Genomic DNA, 17945 nt, shown 5'->3' on the forward strand with positions numbered 1-17945 from the left:
AATAGAAATATCACAGAAAACTTCTCTGAACTGTTTTCGGTCTTGAGTGTCACTGCCTTGGGGCAGCAGATGCCTTTCCTGCTGTCTGTCGTCTTGTGCACATCACCACGCACTTAAGTGTTTGATAAGCAGGTTGTGGTAGTAAATCCATAAGGTGGCTATTAAGGGTTTTTTTTCTCTTTAGATGTGGGCCAGTTCCTGTCAAATATCAGAACGATTTTGCAGTCACTTTTATCTCAATATAGTGGCAAAACAATAGTAGAAAAAATAAGTAACTCTGTCTTTGCTATGGCAACTCGTCAGCTGGTAAGTGAACATTGGGATTTTGTACTATTCCTGGGTAGCATGGCTATGGTTACGTGCATTTTCACGAGACCTGTATTTTCTCCTAGGTCATCTTCTTGTTGGATTTTTGCACTTTAGACATTCCATACTGTACTCTGCTACAGGGATTCAGCACTTTGATAGAACCACTGAAAAGCCTTTGTAGTGAGCCTCATAAGGTAACTAAAGATACAGGCGCTATTAAGTACAGTGAAACAAAAGCAAAATTGCAAGAAAGACGTAGAAAACTCAGGTGATTCTGTTGGTGAGCATTTGAAAGGAGCTGGAAAGCTTCTAAAAGCATGGGTTGCGTAACAAAATATTGAGTGAAGAACTAGAAATGTACTGATACGGAAGATGAGCAAAGTGACCAGAAAGCGCAACTGGAATGAGAAGCCTAGAAGGTAGATAGGAAGGAGGGATTCTGAGAATGAAAGAGGAAAATAAATTAAAAATAGTACGTGCTTAACATTTTTAGCTTCATTGCTTGTGGTGATGCAAATAAAGTCTGGATGTCTGTAGTGTAGATATTTAAATCTGCATTAGTCACCCAGACTCTGTTTTGTTATCATTGGAGACTTGTAGGCTCTTCTGGGGTGAGACTGTCTCCTCCCCTGGTAGACTAGATGAATTTTGCTTTAGAAGTGCCTCTTTACCATGATTATCAAGGGTGTCTTTATAACTAGTTCAGGTGTAAATCAGTGCTGTAACCTCTTAAATGCCACCTTGTACGTACATCTGGCAACTTGAATGTATAGACACAAAAATCTAGTGTGGTAATTGTATTTTTTTAAATGCTTTACATTTGTATCTCAAGAATGCATTTTTGTTCTACAGATGGAAATGGAAAGCTGGCAGCAAGAACAGCCTGTAGTATTGCGAACGTGGACAATGGAATCGCCTCATAACTATGAAAATAATTGCCATGAGGTCTCAGTCTTCCTATATCATGGGGCAACTTACTTTGAGGTGGAATTTGATGAAAAGTGTGAAACTGAAAGGAGGTAATTTAATCTTGTGCTGTGTTCGATTCCCATATCTATTTGCAGAGGGGCAATTCATGTTTCAGTGTGCAAGGAATACTTCTTGCACTCCAAGCGTGCCATTTCAATTTCTTCGTTGTCCCGCGTAATATACAATGTGTTATTTTGAATGACTTCTCGTGCTGAAAGCCATTTCTCCTGGCAAATGTACAGACGTGCTGTTTGTATGAATTTTGCTTCCTTTGGCCTTGATCTGTTTTGTAATATTGCTGTGACCACCACAGTTTGTGCTTGTGGTATTTATTTTGCCCTCTTTAGGCAAAACTATTGGCTTGGTTTCTCTTGGTAGCATGTCAAGCTACTGCTTAGTTAAGGCATATGCCAGATGTTGAAATTAGCACCCATTACCGATTCTGAAGGGTTGGGAAAGTTCTGCAGGAAAGCAGGTCTGTGTTTGCTGGGACTATTGCATTGAAACATGAAGTAAATTCCTTAGCAGTCACGTGAAGCAATGCAGGTGTCGTTCAGAAAGATGTGGTTCTGAGATGCAGCACTTGTGAAAATCCAAAAGCAAACATTTTCCCCCAAAACTTAACAAGTAAATTTGGAAGTAATGAATTGCAATTTTCACAGGTATGATTACCTGGAGTTTACCGATGCCAGAGGTGCAAAAACTCGTTACGATACAAAGGTTGGCACTGAGAAGTGGCCTAAGGTGAGCACCTTTAAAATTCTGAACCAAGTGATACATCCAATCTCGGGAAATTCTTCCGATTCTTGTGGAAAAACTATTGTCTAAAAGCATGTGTGCTTCCATGCGTGTGTGTGTTTATTCCCTCTCAAAGGTGGGGGGCAGGAGGTGGGGAAGAAAGTCTGCAATGATGCAAATAAAAGGAGTGAATGAGTAAAGAATCCAGCTTTGTTGCTGTTCTCAAAGGAGCAGTCAGTCAAAATGAAAAGTAATAATCATGTTTAACTGCCAGTAACTACATGGGTAAAACTTATTTGTTGATGCTCTGCCCTCACAATTTTTTACATCGTGAAATGAGCGTAGTGCTTCCTGCGGCTACTCTCTTTCTTCAATGACACCTACTCAAACGGGATGCTTCTCTGTTGTTTTATGGCTCTGACTTCTACTAAAGCTCAATCATCTATGAAATTTCTCATTAAGCTATTGAATAGAAATTTTATCTGCTTAGCATTGTGGGTTTCTTATTCAGATGGTGGGGGAAATTAGATCTGTTACGGACAGAACATAATACTGAAAAACCACAGTTGCTGAAGGAAATTCATTACCCTGAAACGTCTTCCTGTCATGTACATTTGGCAAAATGACTGTTTTGTTGCTCTGTAGAAAGTGACCTTTAAGGCTGGCCCACGGCTGCAGTTTCTCTTTCACTCTGACAGCAGTAATAATGAGTGGGGCTACAAGTTTTCCGTCACTGCTTATGGCCTACCAGATGTTGCCGTTTCTTGGGGCTTGGATTTACAGCTTCTTGTATCCCGGTTGATGGGGCGCTTGGCTTCCCGAAGTATGGCGCTGAAATCTCTACGAGGTGAGTGCACTTAATAGCTCCAGAAGTTGTGGTGCCATATAAATAGAAGCTATAAGGACCTTATGTTTTGAATGCCCTGTGAAAATAAAGTTCCTTCTCTATTTCCCTCTTGACTGAAGAAGACTTGCTGTATTGCTGCTTGATGACGTTTGGTCGTTGAGCTAGATCCATTTTTCGTGGCCTCTGTGCAGCAAGCCTGACCACTGTTCTGCGGGACTACTCTGAAAATGTCCCAGGGATCACTGTGATTTTCCTAATAGTCAGAAGCCAATATAGGAAGAGATGGACACCTGAAAGTAATCTGAATTACTAAGCTGAATTACATTTATGAAGTAATATCAGAGTTTGCCCAATCAAATTGAGTTTGGCTAATTCCAGAAGTTAAGCACATTTGTAAAATACAGAATGTGAGATGGGTGCCATAAGAAAAAAAGAGAGTAAGTTGTTTATTCTTTAATTTCAAAACCAGAACACTTCTAGCTAGCTTCCTAAATCTGAATTCATTCACCGCTTCGGAGAAATTAAACAAAGTTAAAGAGTTCTTGCTGCAATCAGGTGGTCAGTACTTACCTTGGAAAATTAGGTAGGTACTTACCTGTGGATTTAGGGAACTCATTGAAGTGTTCTTATCATAGAATATTTTTCTCCTTTGTTAATTATGAGCTTCCTTACATATAGCAAATTATTATGTCTTTTGTAGGAGAAAGCTTTAAACTCTCTTGCAGATTGTTTGGGGATTTCTATGGGTATAAGTACAGCAAAAATGTTTAATTTAAAGTCCTTCCATAATGTAACATATTGTCACTATAAGATAAGATAAGATGTTGATGCTATCATTAAAGAAAGGGTGATCAGTTTTCTGCACCACATTAGAGAAACGGAAGTTAGGGAATGTTGTTAAGTTACTTGTTCAGTCTATTTGCATTACCCTCCCCCCCGCCCCCGGATGTTTAACATTTATTATTTTCATTAATCTGTAAAAATGGACAAAAATATTTAGTAACTGAAGTGTCTGTTCTGAATTTCTTGCAGAACTAGGTAGTGAAGCAGACTTACCTCCTTTGAAAGTAACATCAGTTCTTAATTCTCCTCTGTGGAAACCTGTCTTCAGGCATCAGATGTGTCCTGAGGCGCTCCTGGGAGCCAGTCAAAGCAGTAGGCTGCACCAAGATAAAAAAGAGGTACTTACACTGCTGCTTTTGTTTCATTGGCATGAAATCCCTATGCATCACACAGTTTCATTCAGACTTAATTAGCTGATACATCCTTAAGCGTATGCTGTTGTGCTAAAGTTGTCATCACATGCTCTGTTTAATTCATATATCAAGGAGGAGAGAAACTGTTGTTCTGTGCCCTTTATTAGTTTCCATTTTCATAGAATCATAGAATGGTTGGGAGGGACCTTCAAAGATCATCTGATTCACCCCCCTGCCTTGGGCAAGGACATCTTTCATCAGATCAGGTTGATCTAGATATAGTAGATACACTGCAAGTTGACTTAATTGTAGAAATGAACTGCAAAAATTTTTCAGATAATATTAAAGTAAATGTTTTCTAACATTCTTTCCAGGCTAGGAGCTCTCACCAAGATGACTGCCGTAACTTTCTTATCGACTTTGCAAAATCAGATCCTGCCCAGGACTTCAGTGGGCAAAAATCTGAACTTTTCAAAGGACTTATACAGGCATGTAAAAAACAGACCCCAAAGACAGATATAGTTGCTGGTTCCACTGTTGATCAAGCTGTGAACTCAACATTTGCTGCTTTGGTGTATCTCACTCCAGATTTATATGAGAAGCTTCAAAAATATGGTAACTCTAATATTAGACTATCTTAATAATGAAGACTTAAAGTTTGTAAAAGGCTATCTTATAGTTCAGTTTATAAACTTTGAAAAATCAGTTTAGTGTGACAATTTTTAAAAAGATGTTCTGTATAAAGACGTCATCATTTAGGTAGACTAGGTAAGCCTTCTCTCTAGAGTGTTTATTTTTTATTAATATATGCTTTTATCTTCAGAGCTCTGTCCAAATATTAATAACCATCATAAGCTACTGACTTAAGCCTTATAAGGATATACCCAAAGAGAGTAGTGATGTCCTCTGGGGTTTTAATTCAGAACAGTGTGGCTCGCAGTGATTAGAGGGTCTTATATCATTTTCCACTCTCATTGTATCTTTGCTAAAAAGCCAGCACCAACTTATATATGGTTTTAAATGTTGGGGGCGGAGGAGGTGTGAATTGCCTCCCAAAATGTTATACTGTGGAAACTAACCTTGGCATCCTCAAAATATATATATTTTTTAAATTTATTTTTTATTTTTTTTAAATAAAAGGTAATGTTTTGCTTTTAACTTGTATAATGTCCGTTGTATTACAATTTATATATTTTCAGTAGGTAAAATTAACAGCTTTTTAACTTACACCATCCTTCCATTAAGCTTATTGATATGTTTGAAGTATTGGATAATAAGGTGTTACGTGGTTTTTGAAGGGTTTCGTTTTAGGCTTTCACTTTCTGTTCACAATTTTGAAGCTAAACATCTTACATTTTGAGTTATAAAGTTATGGGTAAAAATGATTGACACAAAGACTGACTTGATGACTAAAGCGGTTATTGCCTTTAGTCATTTCGTCTATGTCTGACGATTGGTCTAATTTTCTGAGTAAGATTGAAAACTGTAGTAGCTCAGGAAAATATTAATGAGTGGATAAGATATCCATCCTACTGTTATGTTAGTAGCTTCATCTGTCGTCTTGCTGGGGCAGACTAATTTCAGGACCCATGCACACCTACGCCAGGTGAAGTATGTACACGTAGTGCTGGAAAGAAGGAGGGGAAAAAAAAATTAAAAAAAAAAAGGGGGAATGGGAGAGGGAAGACCGTGAATAGGAATGTCTTTTTCTCCATAGTCATTGTCAGGCCAGTTTTGATGGAAAGTGTTTTGTCAGGTCTTCAGTTTTTGTAAATTGATCTTGAAAGTCCATTCCAGAAATTCATAGCACAAAACAAAAAGGGGGGAAAATGACAACTGAATACATCTATAGAGCTTTAAGCTAATACTAAGCATTTCTTGATTATTCTGATATCAGTTTGCATTAGTAATATTTGCATGTATAGGCAGAGGTTTTTATTTTCCATGGCTGCAGGCATCAATTTTGGGCAGAGATGAGAAAGATATTTAACTTAGCAAATAACTCTGTCAAGGTGCAGTTTATGTATTTAAGGTGTATGAAAGTTGGCAGGTTTTATTCCCTTTTTTTCTTACAGGCATAATTCCAAGTATTGACTGAGAGATGAAGGGAAGGCTCTAGCATAATTTTAGTTACGTAGTCAAGTTGCGTAAAAATGGAGCTGTAAATAAACAGGACTTTTCTTTCTCTCATTTCCAGTCAACAGTGGAGGCAAGGTGCCTTTGAGTGATGAGTTTGCACAAGTATATTCCCTGGCTGATTCAATTAGAATATGGATGGTAAGATCACTCAGGAGGATATCTATTAATGTCATTTACCTTAATACTTTACAATGCAATGTTAAGGAGTAGAGTGGAACCATGTTTTCCTTCAGTGATTCTAGGTCAACTGTTTTCACTTAGGACGAACATATATTCACTTCTGAACCTTGAACTTAAAAATTTAAATGCATTCTTACACTCCCATCCTTCCCTCAGCCCCAGGTGTGTCATCCTGAGTATTTAGGACTGAACTTGACTCAAAATCAGTTATATTTGTGTTATTTTTCAGCAAGAATGTGTGGTGTTTATTAGGAAGATTCTTACATAGCAGTTGGAGTTCTTTTGAGGTATAGCATAGAAAGAAATCTGTCTTAAACGTCATTCTCACAGTAATGCAGTGCTAACAGAAAAGGAAATAATTGCTTCTTTGACAAGCAAGTAACTGGCTGCAGTTCAGAGTATGTTTTTGGCACATAATTTTCCTTGAAACATAAACCTTATGTCAAGAGCTGGTGTCATCAGCTCACAGCCTGGTGAGAGGTGTCCGCATCATCGCCTGCAGCTGCAGAGAGTCAAAATTCATTTAGATTTCACTAGTCTGCAGGAGATTCTAAAAGTTAACAACTATGTGGCCTTCAAGAACATCTAATTCAGTCTATGGCCCACTTTTCTGCTACTCTTGTGAGCCCTTCAGATGCGGGCCGGCTAAATTGACTGTTTTAGTAACTTGTGACCTCCTCCCTCCTCTTTCCTGCCTGCAAGAATTCCTGGCAGCTTGATACACTAGAGATGCAACGAGTGCAGATGGATGTTAAGATGGGTGATTGCATTGTACCCGTTGCGTGACAGGAGATGTTTGCATCTGACAGTACTCACTAGTTAGATGACATGATGCTTTTGGAGAACCTTATCTCATGACTAGATGTACATGTTTTCCTGAGTGGTGGGAGTAAAGCCTTCTTTTTCTTGGAGGGCCGATGCACATCCAGTCACAAGACAAGGAAGGGTCTCAGCCTACAAACCTTGAGCATGTTGGTATGAGGCTGTGTTATCTGCTCTGATAGCAGGTATTGCTCTTTTAGACTACTGGGTGTTTTGTTCTGCAGTAGGGAGTAGTAAATACTGTCATCTGTTCCTGAGATTAAATTCCTTTAATGCGATGCAGTCTTCATACTGCCTTGCTGTATAGATATATAGGGGGAGTCATATTTTAACTATTTTAACATCCTGTCTACAGTTGGAAATGAAGCAGAAATCCCTGATGGGTAGGGGAAATGATACTGAGGAGAAGCAGAATGCAGAAGCAAGTGAGGTGAACCCAGAAACTCTTGGTAAGTGTTGCCTTTCCAAATGTATAAGCATTCCAGGTAGTTTAGTAAAGCATTGCCTTGTAAATCTTAGTCATTATTTTTGTTGTAAAAGGTAAGTTAGCAACTGGGGTTACTTTTTAATACCTTAAGAGATAAACTAGTGTACATTACATGAACTATCTGGGATTGTGTTCTGCTATTCTTTGCAGAAAATAGTACGTGAGAAAATTCTACAGGGAGTGACCTCTCACTTGGGTCACCTGGTTCTGAACTTAGATTCATCTATTTTTGTAGATGCTTGATACCACAATTAACTGATGTTAGAAGAGCAGCTGATTGTTACTAGAATAAAACGTGTTCTCATTGACTCCTGTGTGCTTCATATGGTTCAGTGTGATTACTCAAATTTTGGAAATCTAGAATTGAGTAACTGATAGCGTCATGATCAATATAATAAGAAAACCAGTATTTTCTAGCTGTATTTTCTAGCAAGTTTGGCATTCTACTGTCATGATTTTAACTCTTCCAACTTTTATGCTGCAGCAAAACTTTGTATGCAGAAGAGCCTTTTGTTACTGAATTTTTTGCCCGTAAGAGCAAAGACGAAAGATTCTGCTTCAGACAGTTTGGAAGCCCAAGATATTGATGATATCCAACAGTATGTCGGTGATAAATGCCAAAGAAAAGGTTCTGTTGTGGACACGGACTTCCAGGCAGCACACTCATTGTCTTCCAATGGAGTAGCTCATCCTGTTTCAAAAGAGGGGGGCCAAATGACACAATCTGATACTAAGATTAAACAAGTTCCAGCCCCCCTCCAAACAGAAGAAGCATCTGCATTTCATAGTAAGCCTGTTGAGAATACAGTTTCACAGCAAGAAGATATATCATCACCTCCTTCCACTCCTACACGAAAATCTCAGTTCAGCCGTGGAAGACTAAGGCTGCTGTCTTTCAGATCAATGGAAGAGCCGAGAGCTGTGCCTACTGTGAAGGAGAAATATCCTATATTGAAAAACACATTAGACTTTATTAAGGATCAATCACTTTCACATGAAAGGTAAGCAAATTGAAAACGTTGCCAATTATAAAATACAGAAACCTGTCTTCAGACCTCTTCAGATGGAATAAAACATCTTTTAGCTGCCAGATAGCATTGAAAACCATTTTGTACATAAATAGTTGTCAGATTTATGTATCAAACTTCAGTTATTCACAACCATGTAGGGGCTCATAGAGAGTATTATTTCCTTTGATTCACTTCTATCGTGTACAACTTCAGAATGTGAAAAACAATTACTTGGCTGTTTCTTATCTTGCTTCCTGAGATAAGTTTGCAGTGGCATTTTGCTTCTTATCTACAAACAGTGAAGACATGGTATAGCAGTACTAGAAATTTTTGATGCCAAATATAGAATAGTTGCATCTCTCATTAAATTACCTGATACTCTGAAAATGTAAATCAAAAGAGAGATTTCCAGTTCTCAGTTTGTCTATTTTAGGCGCTAAAACTAGGACTGGCGAGTCCTGGATTCTGGTTGAAGCTTTCTCACTCACTCCAACTGCAGTATACCACTGCTGAAATACAATTGGAAATGTAGATACCAAACTCTTGTGTAACTAGTCAAGTACTTCTTAAATTGTGATTTATTTGGGTTATTTTAAGCACAATGTTTTGAAGTCCTCATAGATGTTTTTTGCTCTTCTTAGTGTTTTAAAGGTTCTTGCTTTGAGAAAATCCCAAGGGCAGAATATTATGGAAGTGCTCAAGACAATCCGCCAGTGCCTAGACTCACTTGGGCAGCCACACTGTTTTCATCCACCGTGTGTACTTTTTCTCTTAGAACTTCTAGCCTGTCAGAAGGATTTTACAAAGTAAGTAATTATTTAGACAAGTCTCAGCCGTGTGATTTAATATGTCTTAGTCCTTGTGTTCTCCCAGTCATGTATACTGAAAACAGTAGAAAGTTATTGTTCTTTAATCCATGTGGATAATAAAAATGTGACCTGAGGATTAGTTTTTAGGCTACTATTCATATCTTGAGTGCTTCATTTTAAAAGAATTAATAATTATTTTTCAAATGGGACCTAGTTGTACAGCTGTTCATGCCAGTGGGTATCATGCGGTTGAATCGCAGCATGGATACCTAGAAACATCTTTACAGTTCCAACCAGATCAAAACAAACCCAAAAAGATTGTAGAGTCTTCAGTTATTGCTTTAGTTTAAGTTCCTGTCTAATTCTAGATTGGTTTCTTTCTCATCCAGTAAAGCTGTAGTGATCTAACCCATTTAACTTGTAATTACTTATGTAGCATTGCATCTTTATAATTTTTGTGAACTTACTTTGCAAATCAAGGTAATACCTATCTGGCGGCAGAACTAACTTCCAAGAATGGTGCATGTTATATCTTGTTAGTCAAGCATTTGCTTGTTCGTGAATTTTCATAACTTTGGATGTGATACCTGTACAAGACAAATCTTATTGTGGGGTGAGATATTCCACTCATGTGCCAGAGGCTGAAGTGATGGACATGCAAGCTAAGGTCTGCAGTGCTATGTACCAGCTATAGGGCATGCACATACACACGAAAAAAAAGAGGCAAAAAGATCATATCGATTATATGCATGTGCAATTGTGGTTCTAAGTAAGGAAAGATAATTTGGAAGTTTTTTCAAATTTTATGTGCGACTAGAAAGCACTATCTCAAAGCAGGAGCTAATACTATGCTGTTCTGGTGCATGAATTTAGGTCTGACTTCTGTCATGTGTCTGGACAGTGCTGTCTGAACTCTGTCGGCTGGTTTCTCACTTGTCAAGAGCTTTTTATGGTCATCTTGCAGCGCACTGATTTCCTTTAAGATCTTGGTTAGATTTTTGTAAAGCACCTTTTTAATTTGAAGGAATGTTCTTTTGTTAGTGCCATGAGAATATTCTCTTTGCCTCTTTTGTTTCTTAACTTCTGATTCCTGGTACAGGATTCTTTTATTTTTCTTTGAAAGCGGCAGACTGCATTTTAAACAAAACTAACATCCTTCCCACTTGTGGGGAGCGTTTAAAAGATTGTCTGTTTGTAAAATCTGCACAAATCATGCTACCTAAAATGTAGCAGTGAATTCTAGACTACTAAACCGAGTCTTTAATTTCTAGCTACTTTGGAAATTTGGAAGGCTGTGGTGCTGAGCTACACAAAGAGATTCGAGAGTCCTACTATCAGCTTGTTTTGTTCCTGGTAAATTCTGTGAAGGGATTTAGCACTATTAATGACAGGTACAGTACATTGCTTGCATTACTTATGTGAGATTTTTTTTCTTCTGTTCTTCCTCACCTCTTCCCTTGTCACTTGTTATTTATTGCTTAATGTCTAACTAAGTTTGACTATACTTTGCATTATTTACAGAACTAAATAAGGAACCTTGATCTTGGATCAAAAATGCCAAGTTACCTTTCTATTAATACTATGCAGGAAAGCACAATGAATTTATCAATGTTAAAACTTTGACTTATTACGGCATTTTGTAGTTATAATTCTGCAATGTGTTTCTGAGGCTTAATAGTAAAATAGCAAATTTATTGTGGAATACTTTAGCAAGAGTAATGCCACAATAAATATCACAATTCTGCAACCATGCTTTAATGTTAAAGCTCATGTTTTGGTAGCATCCTGGTTAGAATTGTTGGGATTTATAGCCAGGTGTCCTAAAGAAATGAGAATTTTGTGACTATAATGTCTGTTTCCCTGCCAATAACTTCCAAGTCCTTTGTCTAGTTTCGACTGAACATGGCAAAGGTTTCAAAGAGAATCAGTTCCTGCAAATATCAAGAAAACATTGTACTGCAAGAGAATCATAGAATCATAGAATCATTAAGGTTGGAAAAGACCTCTAAGATCATTGAGTCCAACCGTCGACCCAACACCCCCATGCCCACTAAACCATGTCCCTAAGCGCCGCATCTACTCGTCTTTTAAATACCTCCAGGGATGGGGACTCCACCACTTCCCCGGGCAGCCTGTTCCAATGTTTAACCACTCTTTCAGTAAAGAAATTTTTCCTTACATCCAATCTAAACCTCCCCTGGCGCAACTTGAGGCCGTTTCCTCTCGTCCTATTGCTTGTTACTTGGGAGAAGAGACCGACCCCACCTCCTGAAAGGTAGTTGTAGAGAGCGATGGGGTCTCCCCTCAGCCTCCTTTTCTCCAGGCTAAACAACCCCAGTTCCCTCAGCCGCTCCTCATCAGACTTGTTCTCCAGACCCCTCACCAGCCTCGTTGCCCTTCTCTGGACACGCTCCAACACCTCGACGTCCTTCTTGTAGTGAGGGGCCCAAACCTGAACACAGTATTCGAGGTGCGGCCTCACCAGGGCCGAGTACAGGGGCACGATCCCTCCCCTACTCCTGCTGGCCGCACTATTTCTGATACAGGCCAGGATGACCCTCTTGCTAATGCTCAGGCAATTAATGCCTAATCTCAACTGAATCTATAAAAGATACTATCTTTATTTCAAATTGTGTTGGCTATGCTTCTTGCTAAATCGTGTAAGTTTATGCATTAGTAAACCTCAGTTTCTGCCACAGAGTTAAATTAACACAGAGTAAAGCCTGGATATCAGTGTACAGTGATTGTCCCCCTCTTAATCCCCAAACAATGCAATTTCAGCTTTAGGTTAGAGCAGTCATGTTTTGTTGTCTTGTTTTTTATTTAGATCATTGCTTCCTGCCTTATCATGTGTGCAGACAACTCTCCTTCACCTTTTGGATATGAGTTGGGAACCGAGCGATCTTTCCTTCTTTGTTGAGATTCAGTTACCACATCTTCTTATGACTACATCACAAGAAAACATAAGTATTCATGACAGTGTCATTTGGTGAGTCAGGAAGAATGCAACTCTCACATGGTTCTAACTATTGATACCATTTTTTACCAAGAAAGGCTCCTGAACTTTGTGCTGGAACAAGCAGTAGAAATACTACTAACAAGTATGGCAAAATTTTGGCCAGTATTCAAGGGCTTAACTTAAGTATTTGAAAATTTTTGCAGCATTACTAGTGCAAAAACTTACTAAAATTTTATCTTTAACCTGATTACTGCTGGAACATTTCGCTTGTTTAGCAGTATAGCAGGAGGTAGATAATGCTGTTTCTTGTCTTGATAAATATCAAATGTTTTAACACCTACATGTTTCATTTTTATAGTAGTTGTATTCCTTAAATGTGAGCAAATGTAAAGGCCAAAAAGCTTTTAAAATTTCTCATCTGATCTGCCAGCGTTACCTAAAGCAGTTTTGTAAGTGTGGATTTTTCTGATTTTGCATTATGCTCCCCATACGTATTTAAGAGATTGTCACAGAGGCAAGAAGCAGGTGTCTATATGGTCATTTATTAACCAAGTGAAACGGAGTTCTCACAATTCTGTTTTTATTAGCGTGTTATAGCACTTTGTTCTTTTAAAAAAAAAAAAAAAAAAGTACCCCAAGTTACATTAGAGGGAAGGAAGCCTGACTGCGTTCAAACTTAATTTTGAGCTTGCTTTTCTTTTAGTCAGTGGAGTGAAGAAGATGAAATTGCAGACTACAAGCAAAACTGTGAGTGGATGGATGAATGTCAGGATGTAATGTTTGAGACCTGGTATGAAAAGATAGCTCAAGCTGACCCAGAGAAGCAGAGAAAGGTGACCTCATGATTTGCTTATTTATCTGCAGAAGGGGTAATTAGGAGACTTTTAAAAGCATAAAGGAGAGAAAGGAATCTGACTTAAACTGATTTTTCGTGAGTTGGATCCCTGGCTCCCTGTAGACTTTCAGAAGTCTAAAATGATGAAAAGATCCCCATCCTTTTTTGGCAGGGGCAGTGTTCTGCTTTCTGTCTGAAAAGAGCTTTCTCAAAGTCAGAAAATAATACTCAAGTAAATTGTGTCCATTTATTGCTCTAGATGCACATGTTTGTTGCTCGTTACTGTGACCTGTTAAATGTGGACATATCCTGCGACGGCTGTGATGAAATTGCACCATGGCATCGCTACCGCTGTCTGCAATGCAATGACATGGATCTGTGTAAAACTTGTTTTCTTGGTAAGAATCATTAAAAAAACCCTCCAACGCCTATACTCGAAGGCAAAATAGTGTCTTCTAAATTATACATAAAATAAAGTGAAAGACTTTTCTTCTGGATATTTTAGAAATGTTAAGCTTTTCTTAATCTGAATGTGAACTTGAAATTAAGAAGGATCCTTTATCGAAAAGCATTTACAGGGAAATCTTAAAATACTTCTTTACAGGTGGAGTTAAACCCGAAGGACATGAGGATGACCATGAAATGGTTAACATGGAATATGCCTGTGATCATTGTCAAGGAGTTATCATAGGTCGGAGAATGAACTGCAACGTGTGTGATGACTTTGACCTTTGCTATGGATGCTATTCTGCAAAGAAATACTCTGACAGGTATTAAATATGTCATTTTGTTCCCCCACTTCACTTGGCAGAAAAGCGGTAATTAGCAACTACGTACAGTCAGTCATTCTCATGTCTCTTCCTACAAGGTTGCACCTGACATCAGAACATCTAGTTGGTGTCCTTCAGGGAAACATAACAAATATAGGACCAGTTCAGCAAAAATTTCTGCAGTTTGGAAACCTGCCCCAACCTCTGAAGAAAATTAGTAGCAGTTGTTTTCTAGCCACGGCTGTGAAAGTTGCAGAAGGAGAGTTATCAACCCTGACTGATAGGATAGAAGAAATGAACAGTGCCGTGGTTAGACAACAGAGGTTTCAGTGCTTGGCACCAAAGACCTTAAAAAATTCCATTCCTAGAGCAGGAGCTGTCATGACAGTTCAGGTTCTGTTAAGTGAGCGCTACTGAAGTCAGTGAGGCTCTGACAGTTTACAGCAGTTGAAGGTCTACAGTTTGAAACTCTGGGATGCGTTGGGTTTTTCATAGTTTCCTGTAAAGGTGTCGTGTGTTACTAACTACATTGGTTAGCAAGAAAGTGGCTGCATTTCAAAATGATGTACCTTCTTCTTTCAGTCACTTGCCCACTCACAGCATCACAGTGTATCCGATGGTGACTATTCGAATCAGTGACCGACAGAGGCTCATCCAGCCGTATGTCCACAATTATTCCTGGCTGTTGTTTGCAGCTTTGACTCTCTACAGTGCAGATCTGGCAAATGGGGAGGAAGTAGAAGGAGAGAAACTAGATTCACAGGTCCTCAGTCATGCCAGAGTTCTGCAACATCAGTGCATACAGCTCATCGGAGACTGCTTAATGAAAGCACAGCACGGAAAAGGTGAGTCAGCTCCTCCTTCACTTGAAACAATGGTTTCTAGCAAGTGTCAGAAAAGTGTGTGATTACTCACTTGGAAGTTTCCAAAGGAAAGGGGAAGCTACTGTGTACTTCACTGAGCATAACTGTTTATGTAGAAAGCAAATGTAGAACAAGTGTCATGCAAGGTCACTGGAACATGGAAAATAGGGTGCTTGAGAAAATTAATTTTATGCTTATATAAATATTGAAGACAACTTGGCAACTCTTTGGTTGGTTTTTTTTTTCCATCTTAGATGTTGGAAAGGGATCAATCAATACAGCTTCGTGTTCTGTTACTAACGTGTTACTGACAACTGAAGGGCTTGAAGGAAAGCAAGTAACTTGGTGGAAAATGTTTTTTGTTCTGCATCTCTTGGCAAGAATTTTTTAACCTTAATTGTGGTATGAGATAAGTTTTGGGGGATGATCACCATTTGTCTGGAAATGAGGATTTCTGTGAACTAAGACCTACTACAGAAAATAGGGTGATACAATAGAGACCGATGTTGAATGTATCAAAAATTCTAGACTCAAGTTCAGATAAGTTTACTGGTAGTTTTTTTGAGCAGCTCTAATACAGCTGAAATACCACCACCACCACCACCACCACCACCACCAAATACTTATGCATACTCATTATTTAATCTGTTTTTAACATACAGTTTTATTGTCTAGATATTGAAGTGGTCAGAAGATTAAAAGCTAAGACAAATTTCATTTACCTTTCATAATTTACATGGTTGGGAGGTATCTTTAACACTTTCTTAAATTAATTAAGACTTCTACCCTGATGGTATCTTTGTGAGGTGGAAAATGTCACCACCTGTTCATCACTATTATTTAATGGAACTACATAATTAAGTGAACATGATGGGGAACATCTTTTTGATGGAGTTGATATTCAAAAGAAGTGTGTGAGGGGAAGTTTGCAGTTCTCTTTCAAGATGTTTCAGTTCTGCTTTTTGCCTATCTTGCCACTCAACAGCTGAATAGCTTTTATAACTTTCTTGCTTTCAGGTCTGAAAAATTTAGCTCTCCTCTGCATGTTACCAGAAGGTGAATCCTTCTCGGAGAACGACACTGTTTCAGTCAGTCCTCCCGCAGATGGTGCTCCAAAAAGTCATACTGGTGATAAAGCAGTGAAGGGAAGAGATGAGAAACCAAGCACAGGCTCTTTTATGCATTGTAATGTAAGTACCCGTTATTTACAGAACCCCTGATTGCAATTAGATGTGTGTTCTTCAGAAGCTTAAACATCCTATTCTGGATATGTAACTGAAACAATGGATGGTAATGATTTCATTTGTAGGTAAAAGTTGGGGGGCAAGGGAACAGTTGTTGGTTGGTTCATTTTTTTATTAGATCCAGCTGATCAAAGATGAAGGCATCACCTTATGTTCTTACAGGCAACTGATTCACAAAAGTGTTGGAGGGAAGGCGCAAAGGACGTTCTTTCTGAAAGGGCTGTCGTTTCCCCTAGTTGTTAGCACTGTTTAGGGTAGGAGAACGAATTTCCTACAGTTTTATACAGCGTAATAATTTTACGCATAGAGATACAAGCAAAATAGAAAAATGTATTTTCACTATATGGAAGCTTACGACATGTATACATCAAGAAGTTCTTAACCAATAAAAGGTTTTGATATTCAAGGAAAAATGTTTGTCAAATGCAGATGACTGGCTGCTTCTTTCCACGGCTGTTTCTGCAGGTATTAAATTTTGTTTTAATCTTTTAGTGCTGCTGTTTTATTTTTAGGGGAAAGGAGATGCTTGCAATGAGATCCAGTCTCCTGCAGAAGATAAAGTAGGAAAACAAGGAAGTGAAAGCAAAGCCTTTGCAAAGAAAGCTGTTTTGGGACAAGAGTCAGATTTGTCTGTGGATGATAATGTTTCTCCAACAGGTAAAAGTTTATTTCTCATTTTCCCTATCACAGAAATATCCGTTCATACGCAAAGCAAACAGCTGTATTTTTTTGTTCCTAACCCATTTTTGTGTATTTGCAAATGTCTTTAGTGCAAGCGAGCTGTCTGCTTTGTAAAAACCTGCCAAGCATACTGCTTTGAACAACAGCTACCTTGCAATCGGTTTAAAGGATTCTAGAAATCAGAGTAGAATTCCACCGATACGTATCCATGTATAGAGATTATAGTTCCTGTTGGTCTAACACAATACTTGTGTGTTCTTACATACTTGGAACCAGAAGTTGAGTGTCTTATTCTATTAAAGACTAGTATTGTTAGAATTATGGTAGTAAAATGGATCTGTCCATAGTACTGTCCTTTATGTTTTTGAATAGATGGTGTAAATCTCTTTACCTATTATCTTTTATATGCTTTTATAAAGACTTGCTTTTCAAATTTTAATAAAATGTTTTAAAAAGTTTTTTTTATCCTTAGATGGTAATTATAAAAATTAAGCTATCGCTTATTTCTATATTTTTAATGTCATTTTGGGGATTTTATTCTTTTGTTTTAATTTAAAAAGCAGGTGACTACCTCTTGGAGGATTCAGCCCAGAAGCAAGCAGAGAAGGTTTTAATACCTAGCCAGGAACAAGTTTTTGCTGAATGCTCTCAGAAGAGGATTCTAGGATTGCTGGCAGCTATGTTACCACCTTTCAAATCAGTTAGTTCTTTTTACTTTCAGTCTGTGTAGTTTTCTAGGTGTCACAAATAACACGAATAAAATTCATAGCGAATTAAATATGGAAAATGGGCTTTTGTTGCTTACATGTTATAAAATGCAAGTCAGAATGTCTTAAGACATTTCAGATTACTAAGGAATGTAAGGGCTTGTTCCTGGGTGGGGGGAGAGGGAATGGAATTTTAATTTATCTGTAAAGCAGTCTATCTTAACTGTTCAACAGCTGCAAAGTTTAAGCCATCAACTTAGGTTTATGTGTCAGGTCAGCTTAACTAGTCAACAACAGAAGTAGGAACCTAGCTTCTCATTTCCTTTTGTCCCATTTGAAAGAGCATTAGAACAGAAGCTTTTTTATGTGCTGTGACTTTG

The 17945-nt window shown here is 38.2% G+C and overlaps 1 protein-coding gene across 1 annotated transcript in view; it reads left to right on the forward strand.

The window, feature by feature from the left end:
• The window catches only part of ZZEF1 (zinc finger ZZ-type and EF-hand domain containing 1), a 60666-nt gene that overhangs the window by 21829 nt on the left and 20892 nt on the right, over positions 1-17945 (forward strand). Inside the window, exons 20-39 of the mRNA XM_076354862.1 lie at positions 185-306; positions 393-503; positions 1162-1328; positions 1941-2022; positions 2662-2863; positions 3896-4044; positions 4434-4674; positions 6257-6336; positions 7556-7649; positions 8172-8688; positions 9339-9503; positions 10778-10897; positions 12334-12495; positions 13169-13298; positions 13560-13698; positions 13905-14070; positions 14653-14915; positions 15951-16123; positions 16690-16834; positions 17419-17558. Of these exons, the coding sequence (XP_076210977.1) occupies positions 185-306; positions 393-503; positions 1162-1328; positions 1941-2022; positions 2662-2863; positions 3896-4044; positions 4434-4674; positions 6257-6336; positions 7556-7649; positions 8172-8688; positions 9339-9503; positions 10778-10897; positions 12334-12495; positions 13169-13298; positions 13560-13698; positions 13905-14070; positions 14653-14915; positions 15951-16123; positions 16690-16834; positions 17419-17558 (3368 nt within the window). The remainder of the gene's footprint in view (positions 1-184; positions 307-392; positions 504-1161; positions 1329-1940; positions 2023-2661; positions 2864-3895; positions 4045-4433; positions 4675-6256; positions 6337-7555; positions 7650-8171; positions 8689-9338; positions 9504-10777; positions 10898-12333; positions 12496-13168; positions 13299-13559; positions 13699-13904; positions 14071-14652; positions 14916-15950; positions 16124-16689; positions 16835-17418; positions 17559-17945) is intronic.

Source organism: Aptenodytes patagonicus, chromosome 17 (assembly GCF_965638725.1).
Source record: "Aptenodytes patagonicus chromosome 17, bAptPat1.pri.cur, whole genome shotgun sequence".
Taxonomy (NCBI): Eukaryota; Metazoa; Chordata; class Aves; order Sphenisciformes; family Spheniscidae; genus Aptenodytes; species Aptenodytes patagonicus.